The sequence below is a fragment of the Oncorhynchus mykiss genome, chromosome 15, assembly GCF_013265735.2.
Source record: "Oncorhynchus mykiss isolate Arlee chromosome 15, USDA_OmykA_1.1, whole genome shotgun sequence".
NCBI lineage: Eukaryota > Metazoa > Chordata > Actinopteri > Salmoniformes > Salmonidae > Oncorhynchus > Oncorhynchus mykiss.
Window position 1 is genome coordinate 53,798,107 of NC_048579.1, and position 24,416 is coordinate 53,822,522.

The 24,416-nt window shown below is 43.3% G+C and overlaps 1 protein-coding gene across 1 annotated transcript in view; it reads right to left on the reverse strand.

The window, feature by feature from the left end:
• The window catches only part of sult4a1 (sulfotransferase family 4A, member 1), a 28,365-nt gene extending 9,429 nt beyond the window's left edge, over nucleotides 1-18,936 (reverse strand). The window contains exons 1-5 of the mRNA XM_036944615.1: nucleotides 18,596-18,936; nucleotides 10,481-10,611; nucleotides 9,985-10,065; nucleotides 9,760-9,886; nucleotides 9,393-9,487 (exon numbers count right to left, since the gene is read on the reverse strand). Coding sequence (XP_036800510.1) covers nucleotides 9,393-9,487; nucleotides 9,760-9,886; nucleotides 9,985-10,065; nucleotides 10,481-10,611; nucleotides 18,596-18,764 — 603 coding nt within the window. The 5' untranslated portion in view covers nucleotides 18,765-18,936. The remainder of the gene's footprint in view (nucleotides 1-9,392; nucleotides 9,488-9,759; nucleotides 9,887-9,984; nucleotides 10,066-10,480; nucleotides 10,612-18,595) is intronic.
• Nucleotides 18,937-24,416: the final 5,480 nt, after the last annotated feature.

The window sequence follows — 24,416 nt, forward strand, 5'->3', positions numbered from 1 at the left end:
GAAAAACAGCGCCCAACGCGCCTGACGCGCATTAAGTCGTTTGGCAGAACGGATGTACTCAAGGTTCCTATGGTCAGTCCAAACGACAAAAGGAACGGTCGCCCCCTCCAACCACTGTCGCCATTCGCCTAGGGCTAACCGGATGGCGAGCAGTTCGCGGTTTCCCACATCATAGTTACGTTCCGACGGCGACAGGCGATGAGAAAAATACGCGCATGGGTGGACCTTGTCGTCAGAGAGGGAGCGCTGAGAAAGAATGGCTCCCACGCCCACCTCTGACGCGTCAACCTCGACAACGAACTGTCTAGAGACGTCAGGTGTAACAAGGATAGGAGCGGATGTAAAACGATTCTTGAGGAGATCAAAAGCTCCCTGGGCGGAAACGGACCACTTAAAGCACGTCTTGACAGAAGTAAGGGCTGTGAGAGGAGCTGCCACCTGACCGAAATTACGGATGAAACGACGATAGAAGTTCGCGAAGCCGAGAAAGCGCTGCAGCTCGACGCGTGACTTAGGGACGGGCCAATCAATGACAGCTTGGACCTTAGCGGGATCCATCTTAATGCCTTCAGCGGAAATAACAGAACCGAGAAATGTGACGGAGGAGGCATGAAAAGTGCACTTCTCAGCCTTCACAAAAAGACAATTCTCTAAAAGGCACTGGAGGACACGTCGAACGTGCTGAACATGAATCTGGAGTGACGGTGAAAAAATCAGGATATCGTCAAGGTAAACGAAAACAAAGATGTTCAGCATGTCTCTCAGGACATCATTGACTATTGCCTGAAAGACAGCTGGAGCGTTAGCGAAGCCGAAAGGAAGAACCCGGTATTCAAAGTGCCCTAACGGAGTGTTAAACGCCGTCTTCCACTCGTCCCCCTCCCTGATGCGCACGAGATGGTAAGCGTTACGAAGGTCCAACTTAGTGAAAAACCTGGCTCCCTGCAGGATCTCGAAGGCTGAAGACATAAGAGGAAGCGGATAACGATTCTTCACTGTTATGTCATTCAGCCCTCGATAATCTATGCAGGGGCGCAGAGACCCGTCCTTCTTCTTGACAAAAAAAACCCCGCTCCGGCGGGAGAGGAGGAGGGGACTATGGTACCGGCGTCAAGAGCTACAGACAAATAATCTTCGAGAGCCTTACGTTCGGGAGCCGACAGAGAGTATAGTCTACCCCGGGGGGGAGTGGTTCCCGGAAGGAGATCAATACTACAATCATACGACCGGTGTGGAGGAAGAGAGGTGGCCCTGGACCGACTGAACACCGTGCGCAGATCGTGATATTCCTCCGGCACCCCTGTCAAATCACCAGGCTCCTCCTGTGAAGAAGAGACAGAGGAAACAGGAGGGATAGCAGACATTAAACATTTCACATGACAAGAGACGTTCCAGGAGAGGATAGAATTACTAGACCAATTAATGGAAGGATTATGACAAACTAGCCAGGGATGGCCCAAAACAACAGGTGTAAAAGGTGAACGAAAAATTAAAAAAGAAATGGTTTCGCTATGATTACCAGAAACAGTGAGGGTTAAAGGTAGCGTCTCACGCTGAATCCTGGGGAGAGGACTACCATCCAGGGCGAACAAGGCCGTGGGCTCCCTTAACTGTCTGAGAGGAATGTCATGTTCCCGAGCCCAGGTCTCGTCCATAAAACAGCCCTCCGCCCCAGAGTCTATTAAGGCACTGCAGGAAGCTGACGAACCGGTCCAGCGTAGATGGACCGACAAGGTAGTGCAGGATCTTGAAGGAGAGACAGGAGTAGTAGCGCTCACCAGTAGCCCTCCGCTTACTGATGAGCTCTGGCTTTTACTGGACATGAAGTGACAAAATGACCAGCAGAACCGCAATAGAGACAGAGGCGGTTGGTGATTCTCCGTTCCCTCTCCTTAGTCGAGATGCGGATACCTCCCAGCTGCATAGGCTCAGCTCCCGAGCCGGCAGAGGAAGATGGTAGTGATGCGGAGAGGGGGGCAACGGAGAACGCAAGCTCCTTTCCACGAGCTCGGTGACGAAGATCAACCCGTCGCTCAATGCGAATAGCGAGTTCAATCAAGGAATCCACGCTGGAAGGAACCTCCCGGGAGAGAATCTCATCCTTTACCTCTGCGCGGAGACCCTCCAGAAAACGAGCGAGCAAAGCCGGCTCGTTCCAGCCACTGGAGGCAGCAAGAGTGCGAAACTCAATAGAGTAGTCTGTTATGGATCGATTACCTTGACATAGGGAAGACAGGGCCCTGGAAGCCTCCTCCCCAAAAACAGATCGATCAAAAACCCGTATCATCTCCTCCTTAAAGTCCTGATACTGGTTAGTACACTCAGCCCTTGCCTCCCAGATTGCCGTGCCCCACTCACGAGCCCGTCCAGTAAGGAGAGATATGACGTAGGCGACACGAGCAGTGCTCCTGGCGTAAGTGTTGGGCTGGAGAGAAAACACAATATCACACTGGGTGAGGAACGAGCGGCATTCAGTGGGCTCCCCAGAGTAACACGGCGGGTTATTGATTCTGGGCTCCGGAGATTCGAAAGCCCTGGAAGTGGCCGGTGGATCGAGGCGGAGATGGTGAACCTGTTCTGTGAGGTTGGAGACTTGGGTGGCCAGGGTCTCAACGGCATGTCGAGCAGCAGACAATTCCTGCTCGTGTCTGCCTAGCATCGCTCCCTGGATCTCGACGGCTGAGTGGAGAGGATCCGAAGTCGCTGGGTCCATTCTTGGTCGGATTCTTCTGTCAGGTGCGTGAATGAGGACCCAAAAGCGAATTAACAAACAGAGTTTCTTTAATGATGAACACACGTGGGCTCAGATGGACAGGTAGATTCCGACAGGACAGGACAAGGTTGCAGCAAACACGATGATAGTCTGGTTCAGGCATGAGACACACAAACAAGAATCCGACAAAGACAGGAGCAGAAACAGAGAGAGATATAGGGACCTAATCAGAGGGAAAGAGGGAACAGGTGGGAAAAGGGGTGAATGAGGTAGTCAGAGAAGACAAGGAACAGCTGGGGGAAAGAGGGACAGAAACGGTAACCTAGTACGACCAGCAGAGGGAGACAGGGTGAAAGGAAAGGACAGAAACAAGACACAACATGACAATACATGACAATATAGCTTCAAAACATGACTCCTTGCATCCATAGCCTTGTCTATGAATTTGAGAGTGGTTACATTTCTCCAGCTCCATCCCTCAGATTTTTATCAAAACCAGGGGTGGGGAGACAGCTTTGTTATTGTTCCTAACGCTGATTGCGCTTTAAGAGTAAATTAAAAAAGCCCCAAAAATATATATAGGGGTGCCAATATTTTTGACACCTACGTATCTATTTGAGAAAACATATTATTACTATTATTAAAATCTATTTCTCTGAGCGATATAAAATAATAACAGTTTTGTAGAAAACATTTCAATACTGCTCAGTATTTGTGTTATTTAATTAATACAGTATTTATTTTGCTCATCTTTATCAAGAGTGCCAATAATTTATGAGGTATCAAATGATCTCTTCTTCTTATCACTCCCAAATGACCTATGAACTCGAGTTTGATAACGTCTTAATAATAGGGAGTATAAGACAGGCTGTAGTACTTTCTATTCCATACACAACCCAGTCACACCACCGTGACAAGGTAGTTGGGGCTGTATTTATAGGGGGAAGTGGGGGAAGTTGAGCCAAAAGGGTATGGTTTTCTTGTTTCTAGGAAACCGTACACAACCCAGTCACACCACCGTGACAAGGTAGTTGGGGCTGTATTTATAGGGGGAAGTGGGGGAAGTTGAGCCAAAAGGGTATGGTTTTCTTGTTTCTAGGAAACCGTACACAACCCAGTCACACCACCGTGACAAGGTAGTTGGGGCTGTATTTATAGGGGGAAGTGGGGGAAGTTGAGCCAAAAGGGTATGGTTTTCTTGTTTCTAGGAAACCGTACACAACCCAGTCACACCACCGTGACAAGGTAGTTGGGGCTGTATTTATAGGGAGAAGTGGGGGAAGTTGTGCCAAAAGGATATGGTTTTCTTGTTTCTAGGAAACCGTACACAACCCAGTCACACCACCGTGAAAAGGTAGTTGGGGCTGTATTTATAGGGGGAAGTGGGGGAAGTTGAGCCAAAAGGGTATGGTTTTCTTGTTTCTAGGAAACCGTACACAACCCAGTCACACCACCGTGACAAGGTAGTTGGGGCTGTATTTATAGGGGGAAGTGGGGGAAGTTGAGCCAAAAGGGTATGGTTTTCTTGTTTCTAGGAAACCGTACACAACCCAGTCACACCACCGTGACAAGGTAGTTGGGGCTGTATTTATAGGGGGAAGTGGGGGAAGTTGAGCCAAAAGGGTATGGTTTTCTTGTTTCTAGGAAACCGTACACAACCCAGTCACACCACCGTGACAAGGTAGTTGGGGCTGTATTTATAGGGGGAAGTGGGGGAAGTTGAGCCAAAAGGGTATGGTTTTCTTGTTTCTAGGAAACCGTACACAACCCAGTCACACCACCGTGACAAGGTAGTTGGGGCTGTATTTATAGGGGGAAGTGGGGGAAGTTGAGCCAAAAGGGTATGGTTTTCTTGTTTCTAGGAAACCGTACACAACCCAGTCACACCACCGTGACAAGGTAGTTGGGGCTGTATTTATAGGGGGAAGTGGGGGAAGTTGAGCCAAAAGGGTATGGTTTTCTTGTTTCTAGGAAACCGTACACAATCCAGTCACACCACCGTGACAAGGTAGTTGGGGCTGTATTTATAGGGGGAGGTGGGGGAAGTTGAGCCAAAAGGGTATGGTTTTCTTGTTTCTAGGAAACCGTACACAACCCAGTCACACCACCGTGACAAGGTAGTTGGGGCTGTATTTATAGGGGGAAGTGGGGGAAGTTGAGCCAAAAGGGTATGGTTTTCTTGTTTCTAGGAAACCGTACACAACCCAGTCACACCACCGTGACAAGGTAGTTGGGGCTGTATTTATAGGGGGAAGTGGGGAAGTTGAGCCAAAAGGGTATGGTTTTCTTGTTTCTAGGAAACCGTACACAACCCAGTCACACCACCATGACAAGGTAGTTGGGGCTGTATTTGTAGGGGGAAGTGGGGGAAGTTGAGCCAAAAGGGTATGGTTTTCTTGTTTCTAGGAAACCGTACACAACCCAGTCACACCACCGTGACAAGGTAGTTGGGGCTGTATTTATAGGGGGAAGTGGGGGAAGTTGAGCCAAAAGGGTATGGTTTTCTTGTTTCTAGGAAACCGTACACAACCCAGTCACACCACCGTGACAAGGTAGTTGGGGCTGTATTTATAGGGGGAAGTGGGGGAAGTTGAGCCAAAAGGGTATGGTTTTCTTGTTTCTAGGAAACCGTACACAACCCAGTCACACCACCGTGACAAGGTAGTTGGGGCTGTATTTATAGGGGGAAGTGGGGGAAGTTGAGCCAAAAGGGTATGGTTTTCTTGTTTCTAGGAAACCGTACACAACCCAGTCACACCACCGTGACAAGGTAGTTGGGGCTGTATTTATAGGGGGAAGTGGGGGAAGTTGAGCCAAAAGGGTATGGTTTTCTTGTTTCTAGGAAACCGTACACAACCCAGTCACACCACCGTGACAAGGTAGTTGGGGCTGTATTTATAGGGGGAAGTGGGGGAAGTTGAGCCAAAAGGGTATGGTTTTCTTGTTTCTAGGAAACCGTACACAACCCAGTCACACCACCGTGACAAGGTAGTTGGGGCTGTATTTATAGGGGGAAGTGGGGGAAGTTGAGCCAAAAGGGTATGGTTTTCTTGTTTCTAGGAAACCATACACAACCCAGTCACAACACCGTGACAAGGTAGTTGGGGCTGCATTTATAGGGGGAAGTGGGGGAAGTTGAGCCAAAAGGGTATGGTTTTCTTGTTTCTAGGAAACCGTACACAACCCAGTCACACCACCGTGACAAGGTAGTTGGGGCTGTATTTATAGGGGGAAGTGGGGGAAGTTGAGCCAAAAGGGTATGGTTTTCTTGTTTCTAGGAAACCGTACACAACCCAGTCACACCACCGTGACAAGGTAGTTGGGGCTGCATTTATAGGGGGAAGTGGGGGAAGTTGAGCCAAAAGGGTATGGTTTTCTTGTTTCTAGGAAACCGTACACAACCCAGTCACACCACCGTGACAAGGTAGTTGGGGCTGCATTTATAGGGGGAAGTTGAGCCAAAAGGGTATGGTTTTCTTGTTTCTAGGAAACCGTACACAACCCAGTCACACCACCGTGACAAGGTAGTTGGGGCTGTATTTATAGGGGGAAGTGGGGGAAGTTGAGCCAAAAGGGTATGGTTTTCTTGTTTCTAGGAAACCGTACACAACCCAGTCACACCACCGTGACAAGGTAGTTGGGGCTGTATTTATAGGGGGAAGTGGGGGAAGTTGAGCCAAAAGGGTATGGTTTTCTTGTTTCTAGGAAACCGTACACAACCCAGTCACACCACCGTGACAAGGTAGTTGGGGCTGCATTTATAGGGGGAAGTGGGGGAAGTTGAGCCAAAAGGGTATGGTTTTCTTGTTTCTAGGAAACCGTACACAACCCAGTCACACCACCGTGACAAGGTAGTTGGGGCTGTATTTATAGGGGGAAGTGGGGGAAGTTGAGCCAAAAGGGTATGGTTTTCTTGTTTCTAGGAAACCGTACACAACCCAGTCACACCACCGTGACAAGGTAGTTGGGGCTGTATTTATAGGGGGAAGTGGGGGAAGTTGAGCCAAAAGGGTATGGTTTTCTTGTTTCTAGGAAACCGTACACAAAATGTATCATTGAAACAAAATATACCCAACAAAAATATAAGGCATTATTGTTGGATAGGAGATAACAGTGGTACAAAGGAACAAGTGCTTGTCAGGCGTGAAGCCTGTGTCAAAATATGCTTCAAGTGATTAAAAGCGATCGTGGTGAATTGTGTTTGGGAAATAAAGATAGACATGGTTTTTAAAAGGTACTGGTCATATTTCATTCAGTACAGACATTTGTAGGCGGCTTAATTCACCCCGTCCCGCTTGTCCAAAACAAGAGGTCTCTGTTGGCACAACTTACCCCGGGTGTTTTCAAAACGGTCATGTTTACATGTAATCTGATTCTTTTCAGGGATACACAACATCCTGAAATCTATGTAGAAATCTTTGTTGGAAAGAATACTATAGTTCCCTTGACGGAGGGATGCTGAATGTACCACTCCACTCTCCCCTACATCTCAGACAGAGTGGGGGTTGAACTCTGACTCCGAACATCTGGTTATGTCATCTAAGACACGTGTACGGATCCTTCTATGTGTTATCTAGCGGTTATACATTGGAGTTTCATTGCCTTGCAATAAAGAGGCTGAATGTCTGTCTGCCTATGTGGACGGGTATAAACTTTGACCACAGTTCCTTTTTTCTTTCTATAGAAACAGATGTCTTATGCTTATATAACACACTTGCTCAGCAAATACCCTTGCCATACATGTTACGTTTTTTTTCTCAATTGCGTACAAGCCATTTTTGGATCTGTGTTGAAATGTGTCTACAGCAGAACAGCAATGATCAAATGCTCAAATACATTTACAGAAATTCTGATCATTGTCTTGCCTTAGTTACTGACTTGCATTTCTTAGACCAACGTTTGTCATCAGTGAATACTAAAGTCACTGTTAAGCTTTGTTCGTAGACTATAACGCATTGTTTTCATCAGAAGAGAAATTTGTGCAATTGCGTTCACTGTTTCTGGCAATCAGTAAATACTACGGCACAAAATTCTAGATCACCCCATCAGTGTCATACCATGTACAATATAATAACAATACATGGAAAGATCGAGGAAACGGGGACTGTTTGATTGCCAAAATATTGTGGACATGCAGGGATGCAGAGCATGAAGTTGGGTTACCCATAAGTCATCATCTTCCACATTGTGAACTTTGATAGAGCTTTTCTATGGTGACGATTGAGGCCTGTACATTCATAGTTGTGTTCCTCCATTCTATTCACCTTTTTTATTTGTTTTTATTTATTTATTTTACCCCTTTTTCTCCCCAATTTCGTGATATTCAATTGGTAGTTACAGTCGTGTCTCATCGCTGCAACTCCCCTACGGACTCGGGAGAGGCGAAGGTCGAGAGCCATGCGTCTTCCGAAACACAACCCTGCCAAGCTGCACTGCTCGCTTAACCCGGAAGCCAGCCGCACCAACGTGTCGGAGGAAACTTGCGGAAAGTGTTTCTGCGCACCAATGGAAAGTCTATATAGCAACGAGCAAACTAGCCTTTGTATTGAACACATGGAACTGCATTGTGATGATACCGATGAATGTGCTTATTTCTTTTATTTTTTATCAGGAATAATATTTGTGTATGAAATTGTTTGGTGTAATACGCATAAAAGGAGAGTAATAGCCCATAATTCTGCACCTTTGGATAGTTGTACTTCCTTTTTAGTGACTGCAAAGAAAACGCATTGATCTACTTGGATTTGTATTAGACTGACTAACTTTCTGTTTTGTCTGCTTGGACTCAACAGATAAATATGGCTGTGTTAATCTTTTTGCAGGCAGTCGTGTTCCTTTGATCAATCTGAAATTTTGACGGTATAATATCATTTTGAAGAATGCATTCATGTTTTGAGACATCATCTACTGTTTCGCCAAAGGCCACAGAGTTCACCTTTGAACTCTACTTTGGAAGTCGACAACATTGTTAAAAGAAAATATGCTTGTACGCGATTGAGAAAAGCCTGTTTGTTTTCCAAGAAAGGTAGGCTACATGAGCTACTTTCCCCCAACAGTGTCAATGCTGTAACTATGTTGTAACACTGATAGTCACGTTGAGTGATAGTGAATAAGATCTCGCCCTGGAAGGCTTGCTAGTGTATATACTGTATAAATGTTCATGTTTGCAAATTATTCCTAACAAGAACACGCTGTGTTTCTGGGAAGGTGTTGTGTATGTGTGTGTGTATGTGAGCATGAGAGCCTGCATGCGTGTGTGTGTGTGTGTTTCCGTGCAATGCAGCCCTGAAGGGACCTTTGGAACAGCAAACAACACTACTGATTTGTCCCCATTCTGCCCCAGTGAGAGTGCAGTTACGTTCCATAGACCGGAACTGTGGTTTCCACGTAGCTCTGAGGGGGGTACGATTATCATAGGGGTTAGGTGGTATGGGTAAAGTTAGAGTGACATTTGGGATAGGATAGAGCAGGACCACCCAAAGTAGGGCCAAACCTGGCCTGCTAGAGGCTTCCAGAATGAACTTATGTATAAATGGTGGGTTTTTGCAGCTCACTAATCACTGTACCTCTAGGATAGAGGTTCAGGTAAGGGTTGGTTTTAGTTAGATGTAGACAGTAGATATAGATGAGTGATGGAGGGAGAGAGAGAGAGGAAGGGAGGGAAAGCGGTTGTTTTTACTTTGTACATGTCTTCATATTTCAGGAAGAGGACGTTTGAGTCCATGCGATGCTCCCAGAACTCCTGCACATGCTCAAACCAGGAACCATATCCCACTATGAGACAGAGAGAAACAAAAAGGGGAGAGAGAGACATAGGTGGAGAGAGTTTAGTGAGTTTCCCCAGGTGACTAGGCTTTCTCTTCCCTCGTCACACAACCTGGTCTGATCAGTTACTTATTACCTAAATAATGCCAGGCCTCCCTGTTAGCCAACCATTCCTCTTAGTCCCAATTAAGAGAAGTAGCCCAGTGAAGACAGAGGACACATGATGAATAGTGACACCCCCTGCACACCAGGGCGGGTGAACCCTAAACTCTGACACTCACGCTTGTCGTTCATGAAGCGTCTGCAGAACTCCTGGAAGGTTCCGCGGTAGCTCATGGTTCTGAGGGAGCGGTGGAACTGGTAGTAAGACACCACAAGATCTTTAGGGTTCCTCGCCATGTAGATCACCTACAGGAGAACCACATAGAACCACACAGACAATTAGGACTGAATAGATGGAAACATTATAGAAAACATTACACAAACCAATTGAAGTGTACTCTAACCTTGGACTCTCCATTGTGCATGGCTGTAGGCAGGAAGCGGTAGGGCAGGTGACTTTTTATCAGACGAGGAGATGTCAACTCCTGTGAAAACATAGAGGAATTGCCATCATGACATTGGGAACAGAGACGGTATAAAACAAGGAGCAGAAAAACACCTAATCTATTTCTTGCTTTGCATTGAAATATGGTGCTGCATGTGGTGGGCTGAGTGTTTTGGTTAACTGTACCTGTCTGTTTTACAAGCAAGTGATTCAGGATCAGGAAGTAATAATACTCAGTACTGTAGGCCTACCTGTATGATGTCTAGGCCAGGCTGAGGGTACTCCAGAACAGTAGTAATACTCAGTGCTGTAGGCCTAACTGTATGATGTCTAGGCCAGACTGAGGGTACTCCAGAACAGTAGTAATACTCAGTACTGTAGGCCTACCTGTATGATGTCTAGGCCAGACTGAGGGTACTCCAGAACAGTAGTAATACTCAGTACTGTAGGCCTACCTGTATGATGTCTAGGCCAGGCTGAGGGTACTCCAGAACAGGAAGCTGCTCATCGATATTCATCAGACCAATCTCATCTGGGTCCGCCCCCTGACTCACCAGATACACCACCTCCTGAAGTAGACTGGTACCTGGGAGGGGGGGGGTAGAGAGAATCAAGAGGAAAAGGTAAATGGGTAGTCGTTTGTCTCAATGTAAAATGACACCAATGAGGGAAAATTCACAGCCCAAACTACACCATTATAGTGCTGTTTAGCAAACATTTACCAACCTCACACACCAAATGATCTACACGGAACAAAAATAAGGAACGCAACATGCAACAATTTCAAAGATTTTACTGAGCTACAGTTCATATAAGGAAATGTGTCAATTAAAATAAAGGCCTTAATCTATTTATTTCACATGACTGGGAATACAGATATGGATCTTTTGGTCACAGATACAGGCCATTGACGAACCGGGCCATTTTCAGCTTCCAGGAATTGTGTACAGATCCTTGCGACATGGGGCATTATCATGCTGAAACATGAGGTGATGGTGGCAGATGAATGGCACAACCCCACCGACACCATGGGGCACTCTGTTCACAATCAGCAAACCTCTCGCCCACACAATATCATACGTGGTCTGCGGTTGTGAGGCCGGTTTGAAAGAAATTTGCTTTTTGTGTGTATGGAACATTTCTGGGATCTTTTATTTCAGCTCATGAGACATGGGACCAACACTAAACATGAAATTATATTAGGGCTATTTTAGCTAGCAAACCTTAGCTAGGTAGCTAAAATAGCCAAACTAACCTTAGCTAGGTAGCTAGCTAAGCTAACACCAAAGTTAGCACAGTATCTGGATCCTCCCCTTTCCTTTTCCACTGCAGTTTCAGATGAGCAGCACTCAGTAAGTCAGTGTTAAACCTAGTGAAAAAGTAGCTAGTGCCCCTAATACCAATGCCAAATAGGAGAAAAGTGCAGGACATAAGATTTTTTTTGCAGAGAATTGTAAATTAATGAATGGCTACATAGCTAGCTAGCTAACTACACTGTACATACTGTAATGGTCTGGTAATACGTAGTCAGCTAGCTAGCTATACATATTTTGCCAGACAGTAAATAAATAATTTAGCTAATAAATCAGAATCTAACTCATGTTAATAAGTTAACCCCATCATTGTTCAGGTCAGCCATTTTTGTCATATGATAATGGCATTTGGTCCAATGATTATGGCAGGGTTCAAAGACAGACCATAGAGAGTGAGAGAGAGAGCACCACCCATGTTGAGGCAGGGAGAGGACGAGCGGGTCATCAGGTGACCATTTTGAAAATCTGTTATAAGGCAGTCTGGTAAAGCACTTTGACCAGCAATTTACATCGCACACAGATTGGAACTATCAGTTCAACTCATCTTGCTGACTAAGCCCAAGTGCTATAACAAAACAGTTGTTGCCTAGATTCTGATTTCATATCGTCGTCATGGCAGGGGACAGAGACAGTCAGTGGAGAGAGAGAGAGGACCGCCCATGTTGAGGTGGGGAGAGGACGAATAGGTCATCAGGTGAGAATTTGGAATGTAGTGGTGAAGAAACAATGGTGAACACACAAATTGGAATATTTAAATGTAGCCCTATAAGACATGCCTTGTAGATGTAATATTATTTAAGTTTAATCATATTTTGGCAATAGCAAGGCCCTTCTATTTTGGCAATAGCAAGGCCCTTCTATTTTGGCAATAGCAAGGCCCTTCTATTTTGGCAATAGAAAGTAAGACACGGTTTGGTGTCATGTTTGATGAAGGGGACTGAGCCACAAGTCAGGGACCAGTTGAGCACAGATGACAGGTGCAGAGCCACCGAACAAATAGAAGTTATCGACATCAGTCCCAGTACAAAGCCAAATCATCCACATCCCAAGTGCATTGTAATCCAGAAGCGAGCTGAAAGAGTTTTGTCATTTCAAGTGAAGTGGTTTCAAGTTTCCTCTGGCTGCATTACAGTGCCTCTTTAAAGGGGGTTTTCAGCTTCCATTGCACCAAAGTTTTTCTGAATAAGAGGTCACGCTTTCGCAAAAACTCAAACCCTGCCTTTTACTGTCCCCAGCACAAGGTGCACCTGTGTAATGATCATGCTGTTTAATCAGCTTCTTGATATGCCACACCTGTCAGGTGGATGGATTATACTGGCAAAGAAGAAATTCTCTCTAACAGGGATGTAAACAAATTGGTGCACAACATTTGAGAAAAATATGCTTTTTGTGCATATGGACAATATCTAGGAAACTTGGGACCAATACTTAACATGTTGCGTTTGTATTTTTGTGCAGTATCGTTTTATACCGAATGCTGCAATGCTAGTTTGGCTATTTTAGCTAGCTAACCTTAGCTAGGTAGCTAAGCTAGCACCAGGCTTTAGAAATTGGAAGAAGGCTCTTGAGAAGTTTTCAGCTTATGCTTAAAGAGTTCACAAAAATCAAACCCTGTGGACTCACAGTTATCTACTGATTTAAGAAGAGGAAGCAAAACATTATCTACTGAAAATGTAAGGTTCAGTGAAGTTCTTTGCAAGACAGGGTGAGGCCTTAACAGGTCATGAGGAAGAACATGAAAATCTTTAGGAACTTTTAAAAGGCAGTAGACGACAAAGTCCTTCAGAGCTGGTTAAAGAGGCGCAAACTTAACTTAATGAGAAATGACCATTTGAAGAATAGCCAAAATGATCCGATCTCCCCCCCCCCCCCAACAACACAAAGTTACACCCTTGGCTGTCGGACAGGCGAACAGTGAGTATTGACTGTCCGCTTGGGTTGTGCGGTTTCCAGATTTTTCATATCGTCATACCGTCCTTCTATCATTCCAGGATTTACGGTATTACCGGTTTAGTGCACAAGGGGGCGCCAAAAACGTAAAAACCATTGGGCATCTGCTACCAAAATTCTAACAATATTAGCGAATTTCCATGGAGGCGGCTATCTAAATATGCTAACAAGCACGAACAAAAATAAACAATTTGCAATTCCAGCTCATAAAGCTATACATACACTACCATTCAAAAGTTTGGGGTGACTTAGAAATGTCATTTTTGAATTAAAAGCATTTTATTTTGCCCATTAAAATATGATGTTGATCAGAAATAGAGTGTAGACAATGTTAATGTTGTAAATCACTATTGTGGCTGGAAACGGCACATTGTTTTATGGAATATCTACATAGGCATACAGAGACCCATTATGAGCAACCATCACTCCTGTGTTCCAATGGCACGTTGTGTTAGCTAATCCAAGTTTATTATTTTAAAAGGCTAATTGATCATTAGAAAACACTTTTGCAATTATGTTAGCACACAGCTGAAAACTGTTGTCCCGATTAAAGAAGCAATAAAACTGGCCTTCTTCAGACTAGTTGAGTATCTGGAGCATCAGCATTTGTGGATTTGATTACAGGCTCAAAATGGCCAGAAACAAAGACCTTTCTTCTGAAACTCATCAGTCTATTCTTATTAAATTAAGGCTATTCCATGCAACGACATTGCCAAGAAACTGAAGAGCTCATACAAAGCTGTGTACTACTCCCTTCACAGATCAGAGCAAACTGTCTTTAACCAGAATAGAAAGAAGAGTGGGAGTGCAAACTGAGCAAAAGGACAAGTACATTAGTGTCTAGTTTAAGAAACAGACGCCTCTCAAGTCCTCAACTGGCAGCTTCATTAAATAGTATCCGCAAAACACCAGCCTCAACGTCAACAGCGAAGAGGCGACTCCGGAATTGCAAAAGGGTTTTCTAATGATCAATTAGCCTTTTAAAATGATAAACTTGGCTTAGCTAACATAATGTGCCATTGGAACACAAGAATGATGGTTGCTGATAATGGGCCTCTGTACGCCTATGTAGATATTCCATTAAATATCAGCTGTTTGCAGCTACAATAGTCATTTATAATATTAACAATGTCTACACTCTATTTCTGACAAAAAAAAACGGTAGTGTATATAGGTAGGAGATACCGAATGTCATTTTTGGTGCGTTTGAACATTTACAAGCGAATGTGAACAAGAGACGTACAAATGAACAAAAGTTTTGATGCACGCTTGTCTGATCTGAAGCAGCATGTGTACAAGCTGTGTCTGTCTGGGGTTTGCCTGCTCTACTCAGAGAAGATTGGGGAGAAGCAGATAGAAGGAGAAAACGGAGGAGAAAAAAACACAAGGAAATCAAGTTGACAGCAGTGGCTGCTGTCCAGATAACTCACCCAAAGTGCTTTGACTTTACGAATACGGCAGAAAGCTGACACAATATGACGCCCCATCACCTTATTAATTCAGTAACTTACTTAGATAACTAGTAAGTTCAACTTAGGGGTCGCGTTAACACAGAATTCTTCCTTTTTCACAGCAGGAAGATAATATATAACAGGTAAGATATCTCTTGGTGTGTTTTATAAAAGCAGATCTAAAATGCTTTTTTTTGCCATTTCTGCTCGGCGTCAGACAAATGTTGTGCTTCAGTTGCACTTCTCCACTAGGATGAGAATTCACGAATGGGCATTCTATCAGCAGACAGCGCTCTGACTGATGTGTAGCTCTCTTCTCAGGTACTTTTCTCCGTGCTTTTCTCAGGTACAATTCAAGATTAACTGTAAGCAAAACATTAAGAAATGTGTATGGCGACATTATGTCTATGATAAACACTAGAAATGATGGCCATGCATCGGTTTTTCGTTGTCAACTCATTTACTTGTGTGGCTGCCATCTGTCGAATGTGTTGCGCTAATGTATTCTCTGTGAAGGGAAACGATCACTGTGTTGAAGCAAAAAACAACAACACGGTTGACTTGGAATATAAAATGCAACCCCTGTCAATACACAGCTGGACTCAGCTGCTCCTGCTTTCACCCATTGTGCTATTTACAAACAAACATGACTGGCTCAACTTTTCATAAAGCTTCATAATGTAAAATAATGTGACAGGTGAAATGAAGAACGTGATCTGCTTCATCTCCTAATTGCTCAAGTTGACTGCAGGTATTTACTTAAAAAAAAGTAGCTACAAATGGTATTGACTGTATTGAAAAACCACCCAGTGGCTATTTCCAAATACCCCGGTATACAGTATATACGGTATACTGCCTCAAGCCTAATGTCCACCTGTGTACAATGTCTTTACCAACTACATATTTTACCAGGACTTGGGAAATCTACCTGATCATTTATTTTCCCCGAAAGCTTTGCGGACATCGGGGAATTGTGCATCTCCAACCCTTCTCTTTGATGGGCCCGAGCCTGTTGTGACATGGACATGATTGAGGAAGATTCGTGGCTAGGTGCACTTGGAAGGACTGTGCTCTCCCGCAATAGCTCCTGTTTTTTGCCTATATCTAGTCTTAACTTTCCGATAGTTGACGTTCCACTCTCAAAACATTATAAATGGCACTTTGTAATTTTTTAAAATGTATTTATTTAAACATGATTTAAGTAGGCAAGTCAGTTAAGAACAAATTCTTACAATGGCGGCCTACCCCGGACGACACTGGGCCAATTGTGCGCCACCCTATGGGACTCCCAATCCCAGCCAGATGTGATACAGCCTGGAATCAAACCAGGCACTGTAGTGACACCTTGCACTGAGATGCAGTGCCTTAGACCACTGCGCCACTCGGGATAGAAATGTACAGAATGGTTACCTGGAGGAAAATGGGGTAGGGTCATGCTTTGTAATTTCAGTCAAAGGGAGGGCTTAGTATTTTTTTAATCTAGTCCAGTGGTGGGTCATGTAATTTGTAATTGATGAAATCTCAATATTTCTGTGTTTTAGAATTAGTTGCATATTAGGCTGTATCGATGTGTGCCCAATGCTGCGGGCAACATCAACTACTCCTATAGGCTATTTAGTGTGGTCTCAATCAAATGATCCATAGCCTATAGGCTATGAAGTGCATGCTGGGAGAAGCACAGAGCAAAGTTATATTTCTAAGATACACTATATATACAAAAGTATGTGGACACTCCTGAAAATTAGTGGATTTGGCTATTTCAGCCACACCTGTTGCTGACAGGTGTATACAACTGAGCAAACAGCCATGCAATCTCCAGAGACAAACATTGGGAGTAGAATGGCCTTACTGAAGAGCTCATTGACGTTCAACAGCACAGTCATAGGATGCCACCTTTCCAACAAGTCAGTTCATCAAATTGCCCTGGTCAACTGTAAGGGCAGTTATTGTGAAGTGTAAACGTCTAGGAGCAACAACGGCTCAGCCGCGAAGTGGTAGGCCACACAAGCTCACAGAACGGGACCGCTGAATGCTGAAGCGCGTAGCTCGTAAAAATCATCTGTCCTCGGTTGCAACACTCACAATGGAGTTCCAAACTGCCTCTTCCCAGAAGAGTGGAGGCTGTTATAGTAGCAAAGGGGGGACCAACTCCATATTAATGCCCGTAATTTTGGAATGAGATGTTCGACAAGAATGTGTTAATATACATTTGGTCTTGTAGTATTTGTAAAATGGAGTAGAATTGCATGAAATGTTTATAAAAAGCCATTTCTCCTTGGACCTGAAAATGCGATGACAGATTCATGCAATGCTTTTACTAGAAAGGAGATCTTTCCACCCCTACTCTTGTCCACGGTGGTCTGCAAACCCAAAACCTTGCGCACTATCAAAATTCCTGTGTTGCTATGTAATACTTACAAGATGAACAGTTTCTAAAACTGCATATCTAAGACTCTGGTCTGTCCAAGCAGTGAGGGTAAATGTAGACATGTTCTCTGCTATGCACTTTGGTTGAATTATTATTTTGGGTACAGGCGACAGTTTCTTTCAAGCGTTCAGGGAGGGTTTAGGTCATATATTTAGCTGGAGGGAGGGCCAGCCATTTGCGTTTCAGAGGTCTGATTCTATCCATGTAACCCTTATTACAAATAACATTCACTCCATTACAGTGCTAATATTGTAGGGAACAACATCACCCGCCTGCATCTGTTACCAGGCCTTGTAAGGTGTGCGTATTGGTGGCAGGGAAGTCAGGTTCAGGAGAACGACCTTGGTATAAACGGAGTAATTTAATAAGAACTTACAAACAAGATGGGTACAAAATCCGTCGAGGGGAAAAAGAGGGTTAAATACACAACATGTAATTGATGGGACTGGAACCAGGTGTGAAGGAAGACAAGACAAAACCAATGGAAAATGAAAAAATGGATCAGTGATGGCTAGAAGATCGGTGATGTCCGAACACACCGCCCTGACAAGGAGAGGGACCGACTTCGGCAGAAGTCGTGACAGGCCTAGAGAGCACAACAACCCAGAATGCTCCCACCTCTCTTCTCTACTCTCTCTCCTGCAATTATACTTTACTCCTGCAGATGCAGATATCGGCACTGCTGAAATCCAGTGTGGACAGAGAAGAGACATTAAAGGAATAATTGCTATATATGTCTCTGAAAGATTTGACTCCCACAATGAACTTGAGGGAAGATGGATATTTATGTCCACCTAGTCACGTGACCAGGAGGACCCACCCGTGGAGTGAGTTCTGCTCCAGCACAGGTTGTCAACACACAAGTGCGTCACGCGCAAGCACAGCGTAGCCCTGTCCGCAGCAGCACAGCACTGCGCAAAGCAGTCTGGATCTGACAGAAAGAGACGGATGTAAGCAGTAACCCGAGGCCTGAAAATTCAATACATTGTCTGTGTATCCTCCGATAACATATGTCAACAGAGAATGAATGCGACGAGCGCCGGCGTTTAACGTAACTCGAAGGTTCATATGCTAAGTTACTGATTTCAGCAGCACATAACTCAGAATGAAAAGTCCTTCAATGAGCTGCCATGACTGCCACGAAGTCAGACTGTTGTCTATTTGTGAATGTTCCTAACCCTGCTAGGCGATCGCAGCATTTAGCCTGCTGCAGGCTACGTTTGGAGAGAGGTAAACATTGATGCCCTTCCCTAATAGGCCAGTGCAACTCTGAACACAATGCAATCATAAACTTATAAGGACTCAACTGAAGACAATTGCGTTTATTACACACGACACAATATGGCGAAAACCTAAGACCCTGCATTCTCTTGTGAGGGTACTGGACTAATGTATTGCATAGAATCAACACTTGCCAATATTGTTTACCTGACTTGGGATACGTGACAATCCATATGTCGCTACTTCTGAGGGAGAAGTTGGCGATCTCCTCCATCTTTCCTCTGCAGAAGGGTGGAAGTCGTACTCCATCAAACTCGAAGTATTTGCTCTCAAACTCTATCGGGGTGCTTGGCGTGTCTGCCTCGCTCTCGGCCATCCTCAAAACGGGCACCGAACGACAGTATATGTGTAATCAATTGAAAGGTTATAATTAGATTTGTTTTGAGAGCGATAATAATTATCGTCTCGAGTCGAGATATATGGTTAGACTAGGACGTGACAGTCCGCGAGCGAAGTACGCATTGACCTTCAGCCAATCACGTCGTAGCAAAGTGATGTAATGCGTTGCGCTCATGTGATGCGCGCGCCTCCTCCTCAGCTTCAGCACCAGTTCGCTGTTGCGGAGCACGCGCGTGCTCACTAGTGTCTGTAGCCGGAAGAGGAATGCTTTCAAACATAGGTTACATGAAGCATTCAAGCTGATGCAGGTAGTTGTTCTTGGAATTTAAAATCAAGAGATTAGGTTTTCAAATTATACGTCAATGGCCTATGTAATGGTCTCTTGTTTGATCTGGGTAGACTGCTGTCAAGTGAGCCGACGCCCGCAAAACGCTGCAAAACCATCCGCGCAACAGTCTCCTCCTGAATTTTTTTCTGCGTGAATACACAACACTTTACGGTATCGCACGTTTTATGGTAGAAAAGCTGTCGGATGCACAGATAGAGACGATAGCTACAAATCATACCAAGCAAACAGTTTAAAGCACACTTATCCGATCTTCCACAAAAAAGTTTACCAAATCGTTTATTTACTTTTCGGGCCTTATCAAAAATGACTTTGATATCACGAGTGGAGTAAGGCTGCATAGGCTGCAGTAGCCTACCGGGGATGCTGTTAACCAAATGGTTAATTGTGAAAGCAAGATGGCTTTGAGGTAAATGTCGGCCACAATGGAACTCCCCAGAAGGAGCAGTCCTCATTGGAATGAATGGAATTCTACAGTTATTTAAATTAAATGTTTCAAGGACAAAATTACATGATTTAAGTATTTTGTTGTTGTAATGGGGACAGTAACTATGAACTTTCTAAACATTATATTTTAAGGAAACGTTTTGTATAGACACTGCTCAAAAAAATAAAGGGAACACTAAAATAACACATCCTAGATCTGAATGAATGAAATATTCTTATTGAATACTTTTTTCATTACATAGTTGAATGTGCTGACAACAAAATCACACAAAAATTATCAATGGAAATCAAATTGATCAACCCATGGAGGTCTGGATTTGGAGTCACACTCAAAATTAAAGTGGAAAACCACACTACAGGCTGATCCAACTTTGATGCAATGTCCTTAAAACAAGTCAAAATGAGGCTCAGTAGTGTGTGTGGCCTCCACGTGCCTGAATGACCTCCCTACAACGCCTGGGCATGCTCCTGATGAGGTGGCGGATGGTCTCCTGAGGGATCTCCTCCCAGACCTGGACTAAAGCATCCGCCAACTCCTGGGCAGTCTGTGGTGCAACGTGGCGTTGGTGGATGGAGCGAGACATGATGTCCCAGATGTGCTCAATTGGATTCAGGTCTCGGGAACGGGCGGGCCAGTCCATAGCATCAATGCCTTCCTCTTGCAGGAACTGCTGACACACTCCAGCCACACAGGTGGGGGTTGTGCTTATAGGCCAACACCTTCAAACTCAGTGCCTCTTTTCTTGACGTCATTGGAAAATCAAAAGAAATCAGCCAAGCCCTCAGAAAAATAACTGTAGACCTCCACAAGTCTGCTTCATCCTTGGGAGCAATTTCCAAACGCCTGAAGATACCATGTTCATCTGTACAAACAATAGTACTCAAGTATAAACACCATGGTACCACGCAGCTGTCATACCACTCAGGAAGGAGATGCGTTCTGTCTCCTAGAGATGAACGTACTTTGGTGCAGAAAGTGCAAATCAATCCCAGAACAACAGCAAAAGACCTTGTGAAGATGCTGGAGGAAACGGGTACAAAAATATCTATATCCACAGTAAAACGAGTCCTATATTGATATAACCTGAAAGGCCACTCAGCAAGAAAGAAGCCACTGCTCCAAAACCGCCATAAAAAAGCCATACTATGGTTTGCAACTGCACATGGGGACAAAGATCGTACTTTTTGGAGAAATGTCCTCTGGTCTGATGAAACAAAAATATAATTGTTTTGCCATAATGACCATTGTTATGTTTGGAGGAAAGAGGGGGATACTTGCAAGCTGAAGAACACCATCCCAACCGTGAAGCACGGGGGTGGCAGCATCATGTTGTGGGGGTGCTTTGTGCAGGAGGGACTTGTGCACTTCACGAAATAGATGGCATCAAGAATTGGAAAATTATGTGGATATATTAAAGCAACATCAAGACATCAGTCAGGAAGTTAAAGCCTGATTGCAAATGGGTCTTCCATATTGACAATGACCCCAAGCATACTTCCAAAGTTGTGGCAAAATGGCTGAAGGTCAACAAAGTCAAGGTATTGGAGTGGCCATCACAAAGCCCTGACCTCAATCCTATGGAAAATTAGTGGGCAGAATTGAAAAAGCGTGTGCGAACAAGGAGGCCTACAAACCTGACTCAGTTACACCATCTCTGTCAGGAGGAATGGGCCGAAATTCACCCAACTTATTGTGGGAAGCTTGTGGAAGGCTACCCGAAACGTTTGACCCAAGTTAAACAATTTAAAGGCAATGCTACCAAATACTAATTGAGTGTATGTAAACTTCTGACCCAGTGGGAATGTGATGAAAGAAATAAAAGCTGAAATAAATCATTCTCTCTACTGTTATTCTGACATTTTACATTCTTAAAATAAAGTGGTGATCCCAACTGACCTAATAAAGGGAATTTTTACTAAGATTAATTGTCAGAAATTGTGAAAAACTGAGTTTAAATATATTTAAATATATTTGCCTAAGGTGTAAACTTCCGATTTCAACTGTATTTATTTTTTATGTTTAGCTCACGTAATATCATTTAAAAGAATGCATTAAGGTGTCTGCAATAGAATAAATGAGGCAAAAACATATGTAAATGTAATGTTTACCACATGGCCTAAAATTGAACCAATTAGTTTTTCTCAGTCACCCATGCTATTTAAATATTTAAATAACAAATCATTTGATTTTTCCATTGTGTTAATGTTCGTTGATTTATTGATTTCCAAGTTTTTAATATACATTTCTTCAAGTTGAGTGATGAGAAGACAATCATCCAGCCAATTGTGTATCTTACCACACCCGATATGCCATGACTTAAAATATGCAGTGACAGACTGATTAAAAGTAAATTAACATTGTAATACTTCTGACAGCCAACTTTCTAGCTCCGCCCATAACTTTTGGACTTTATAGCATTCCCAGAAACTATTGTATATACTAGTGGCACACATCTGACAAAATGTTTACCATCCATTTTTACTGTATTAAAATTCACTTTTATACTGTGTTTTACAGTGTTAAAAATGAATTAGAATCCCTCAAAGTTTACTGTAATATACAGTAAACTAGTATTTTTTACAATCTTCTAGCTGGCATAATATGGGCATGTTATGCTTTGCAATGTTAATGATAATAAAATATTAAAGTACTAGTGGCACACATCATAAAATGTTTACCATCCATTTTAACAGTGTTAAAATTGAATTAGGTTCCCTTAAAAGTTCACTGTAATATACAGTTATCAATTGTTTTTCCATTGTTGTAACTGGCATAATATGGGCGTGTTATGGTATGGAATAGTCATCACACTGAATTAATGATGTACTAGTGGCACACATCTCAAAATATGTTTAGCAGCCATTTTGCCTGTGGAAAACTTGAGTTATTTGCAAAACTGCAAAAGGATTCTTTCTCGCTGATGAAAGATAAGGGCCATATGTTTCGAAAGCCATGTGATCACATGTGATCATTATTGACATTTCTAAACTTTAAAACACAGCGTCAACATTGTCGTTCACGAGGCAGTCATGGGCGAAGCTAACTGCTGAAAACTGTAGGGAGAAGGCATAATGACTTTTCAAGCTAGATATGGGAGTAGCCTAGTGTTAAAAACATTTATTGGATATGCCGTTGTTATTTATTTCATTGATAAATACAATTGTAAATTAAAATATCCAGATTTGGTGATACAGGGTTTATTTTATATTGAAATAGGCCTAAGTCATGAAAGGCTACAGCACAGAAAATAAACAACAACAATGATCCGGTCGACACGTTAGTCATATGGAGTGACTGTATTTTTTATTTTGTACATTTGGTATTGAATTAAAGGTGATAATCCGGGGGACACTAGACTAATTAATGCCCCAGGGGACCCACAGTGCATAATTGAGTTCTTACTTTAGACCTAAAAGGGGGCCGATTTAGCCGTAAGGAAAGGGTACCACTTGGGACTGAGTAAAGGCATAGGTTGTTGACAGTATTGTAGTGTAAATAAAATGTTGTTGGAAATAGAAAAGGTGTTGAAAACGCTGAAGTCCACTCTAGAAGTGAATGAAGGCAGAGAGGGTAAGGAGTGGAAGAGACGGGGTGAGAAGCTGTACAGAGAATGGATAGAAGGCGGGGCCATTGCGTCTCCTACTGGTCTGCTTACTGCCGTGAATTAAGATTTGTGTGTGTATGGTGTAAATTGAAGCTTACTGGCGTGAATTAAGATTTGTGAGATTCAAATCGTGTGCATGAAATACGCTTGATATTCAGTCAGACTAATATCGGTATGAATGACGTCGGGGACCTTCAGATGAGATGTCTGAGTTGTATTAATTTGAGCCTGCCAAGCGAGTGTGGTACATTAGGTATTTCAGTTGGATCTGGTACCGGTGAGTGTTGAGTGTGCTGAGAAATAAGGTGGATTTATTTTGTTCTTTTAGTTAATTTACACAAGTACTTCCCGGTTATTGATTTTGGTTTGATTGTTCAGATAACACCATTGAAGTTAAACAGGAGGTTAAGGTATACTAACATTAGAATCTGTTTTCATTATGGGGAACAATGAAAGGCCCACAAAGTGGATTGCAGGCTGAGTTTATTTTATGTTAAAGGGACAGTGTACGTTTATCACAGTTGTATGTGTGTCTAATGGCAGGGTATTTAAGAAGTATTTTGGGGAGACAATTTGGAGAAAAACGAATGTAAGACATGAAACATCGAGGAAATTTAAAACAAATGATTTGAGTTTGAGGGGATTATCATAATTATTAGGTTTTGTTTTTGTAGTAAACGTTTGGGTTAAGGTGATTTCCATGTTCCCAGAGACATGATATCTTAAAGGGTACACTCACATATGAAATTTTAGAAGTTTTTATTTTCTAGTCTTAATTAAATAGGTGAAATCTTTTGATAGAGGAATGTTGTTTAATATAGTAAGAAACACTTATTTGGAGGGGTGGTATGACTTATGACCTCTATTGTAACTTTCCTTTGTGGTCTGATCAGCCTCATTGGAAAGCCATTTGGATGGAGAATCTAGGGTCATTTGTAATATTGATATTAAGGTAATTTAATACAAAAAGGCAGTGAAATTTAAATTATAGTGTCATTATATTTTCTCCGATGAATGTGGTGTGAAAATGAGCTAGGATAAGTTTTAATTATGGTAGACTCATGTTTTAAGTATTTGGGACATATTTTGAGCCAACAGGGCAGGGAAGAAATTTAGATATTTGTGTTTGGTTTTAACGCCTGTGTACAGGAGTGCCAGTGTACCTGTGTAATGGGGGAGGGTGTCCGTATGGGGATTACATGATAACCAACTTGGGACAGTTCTAGGATTG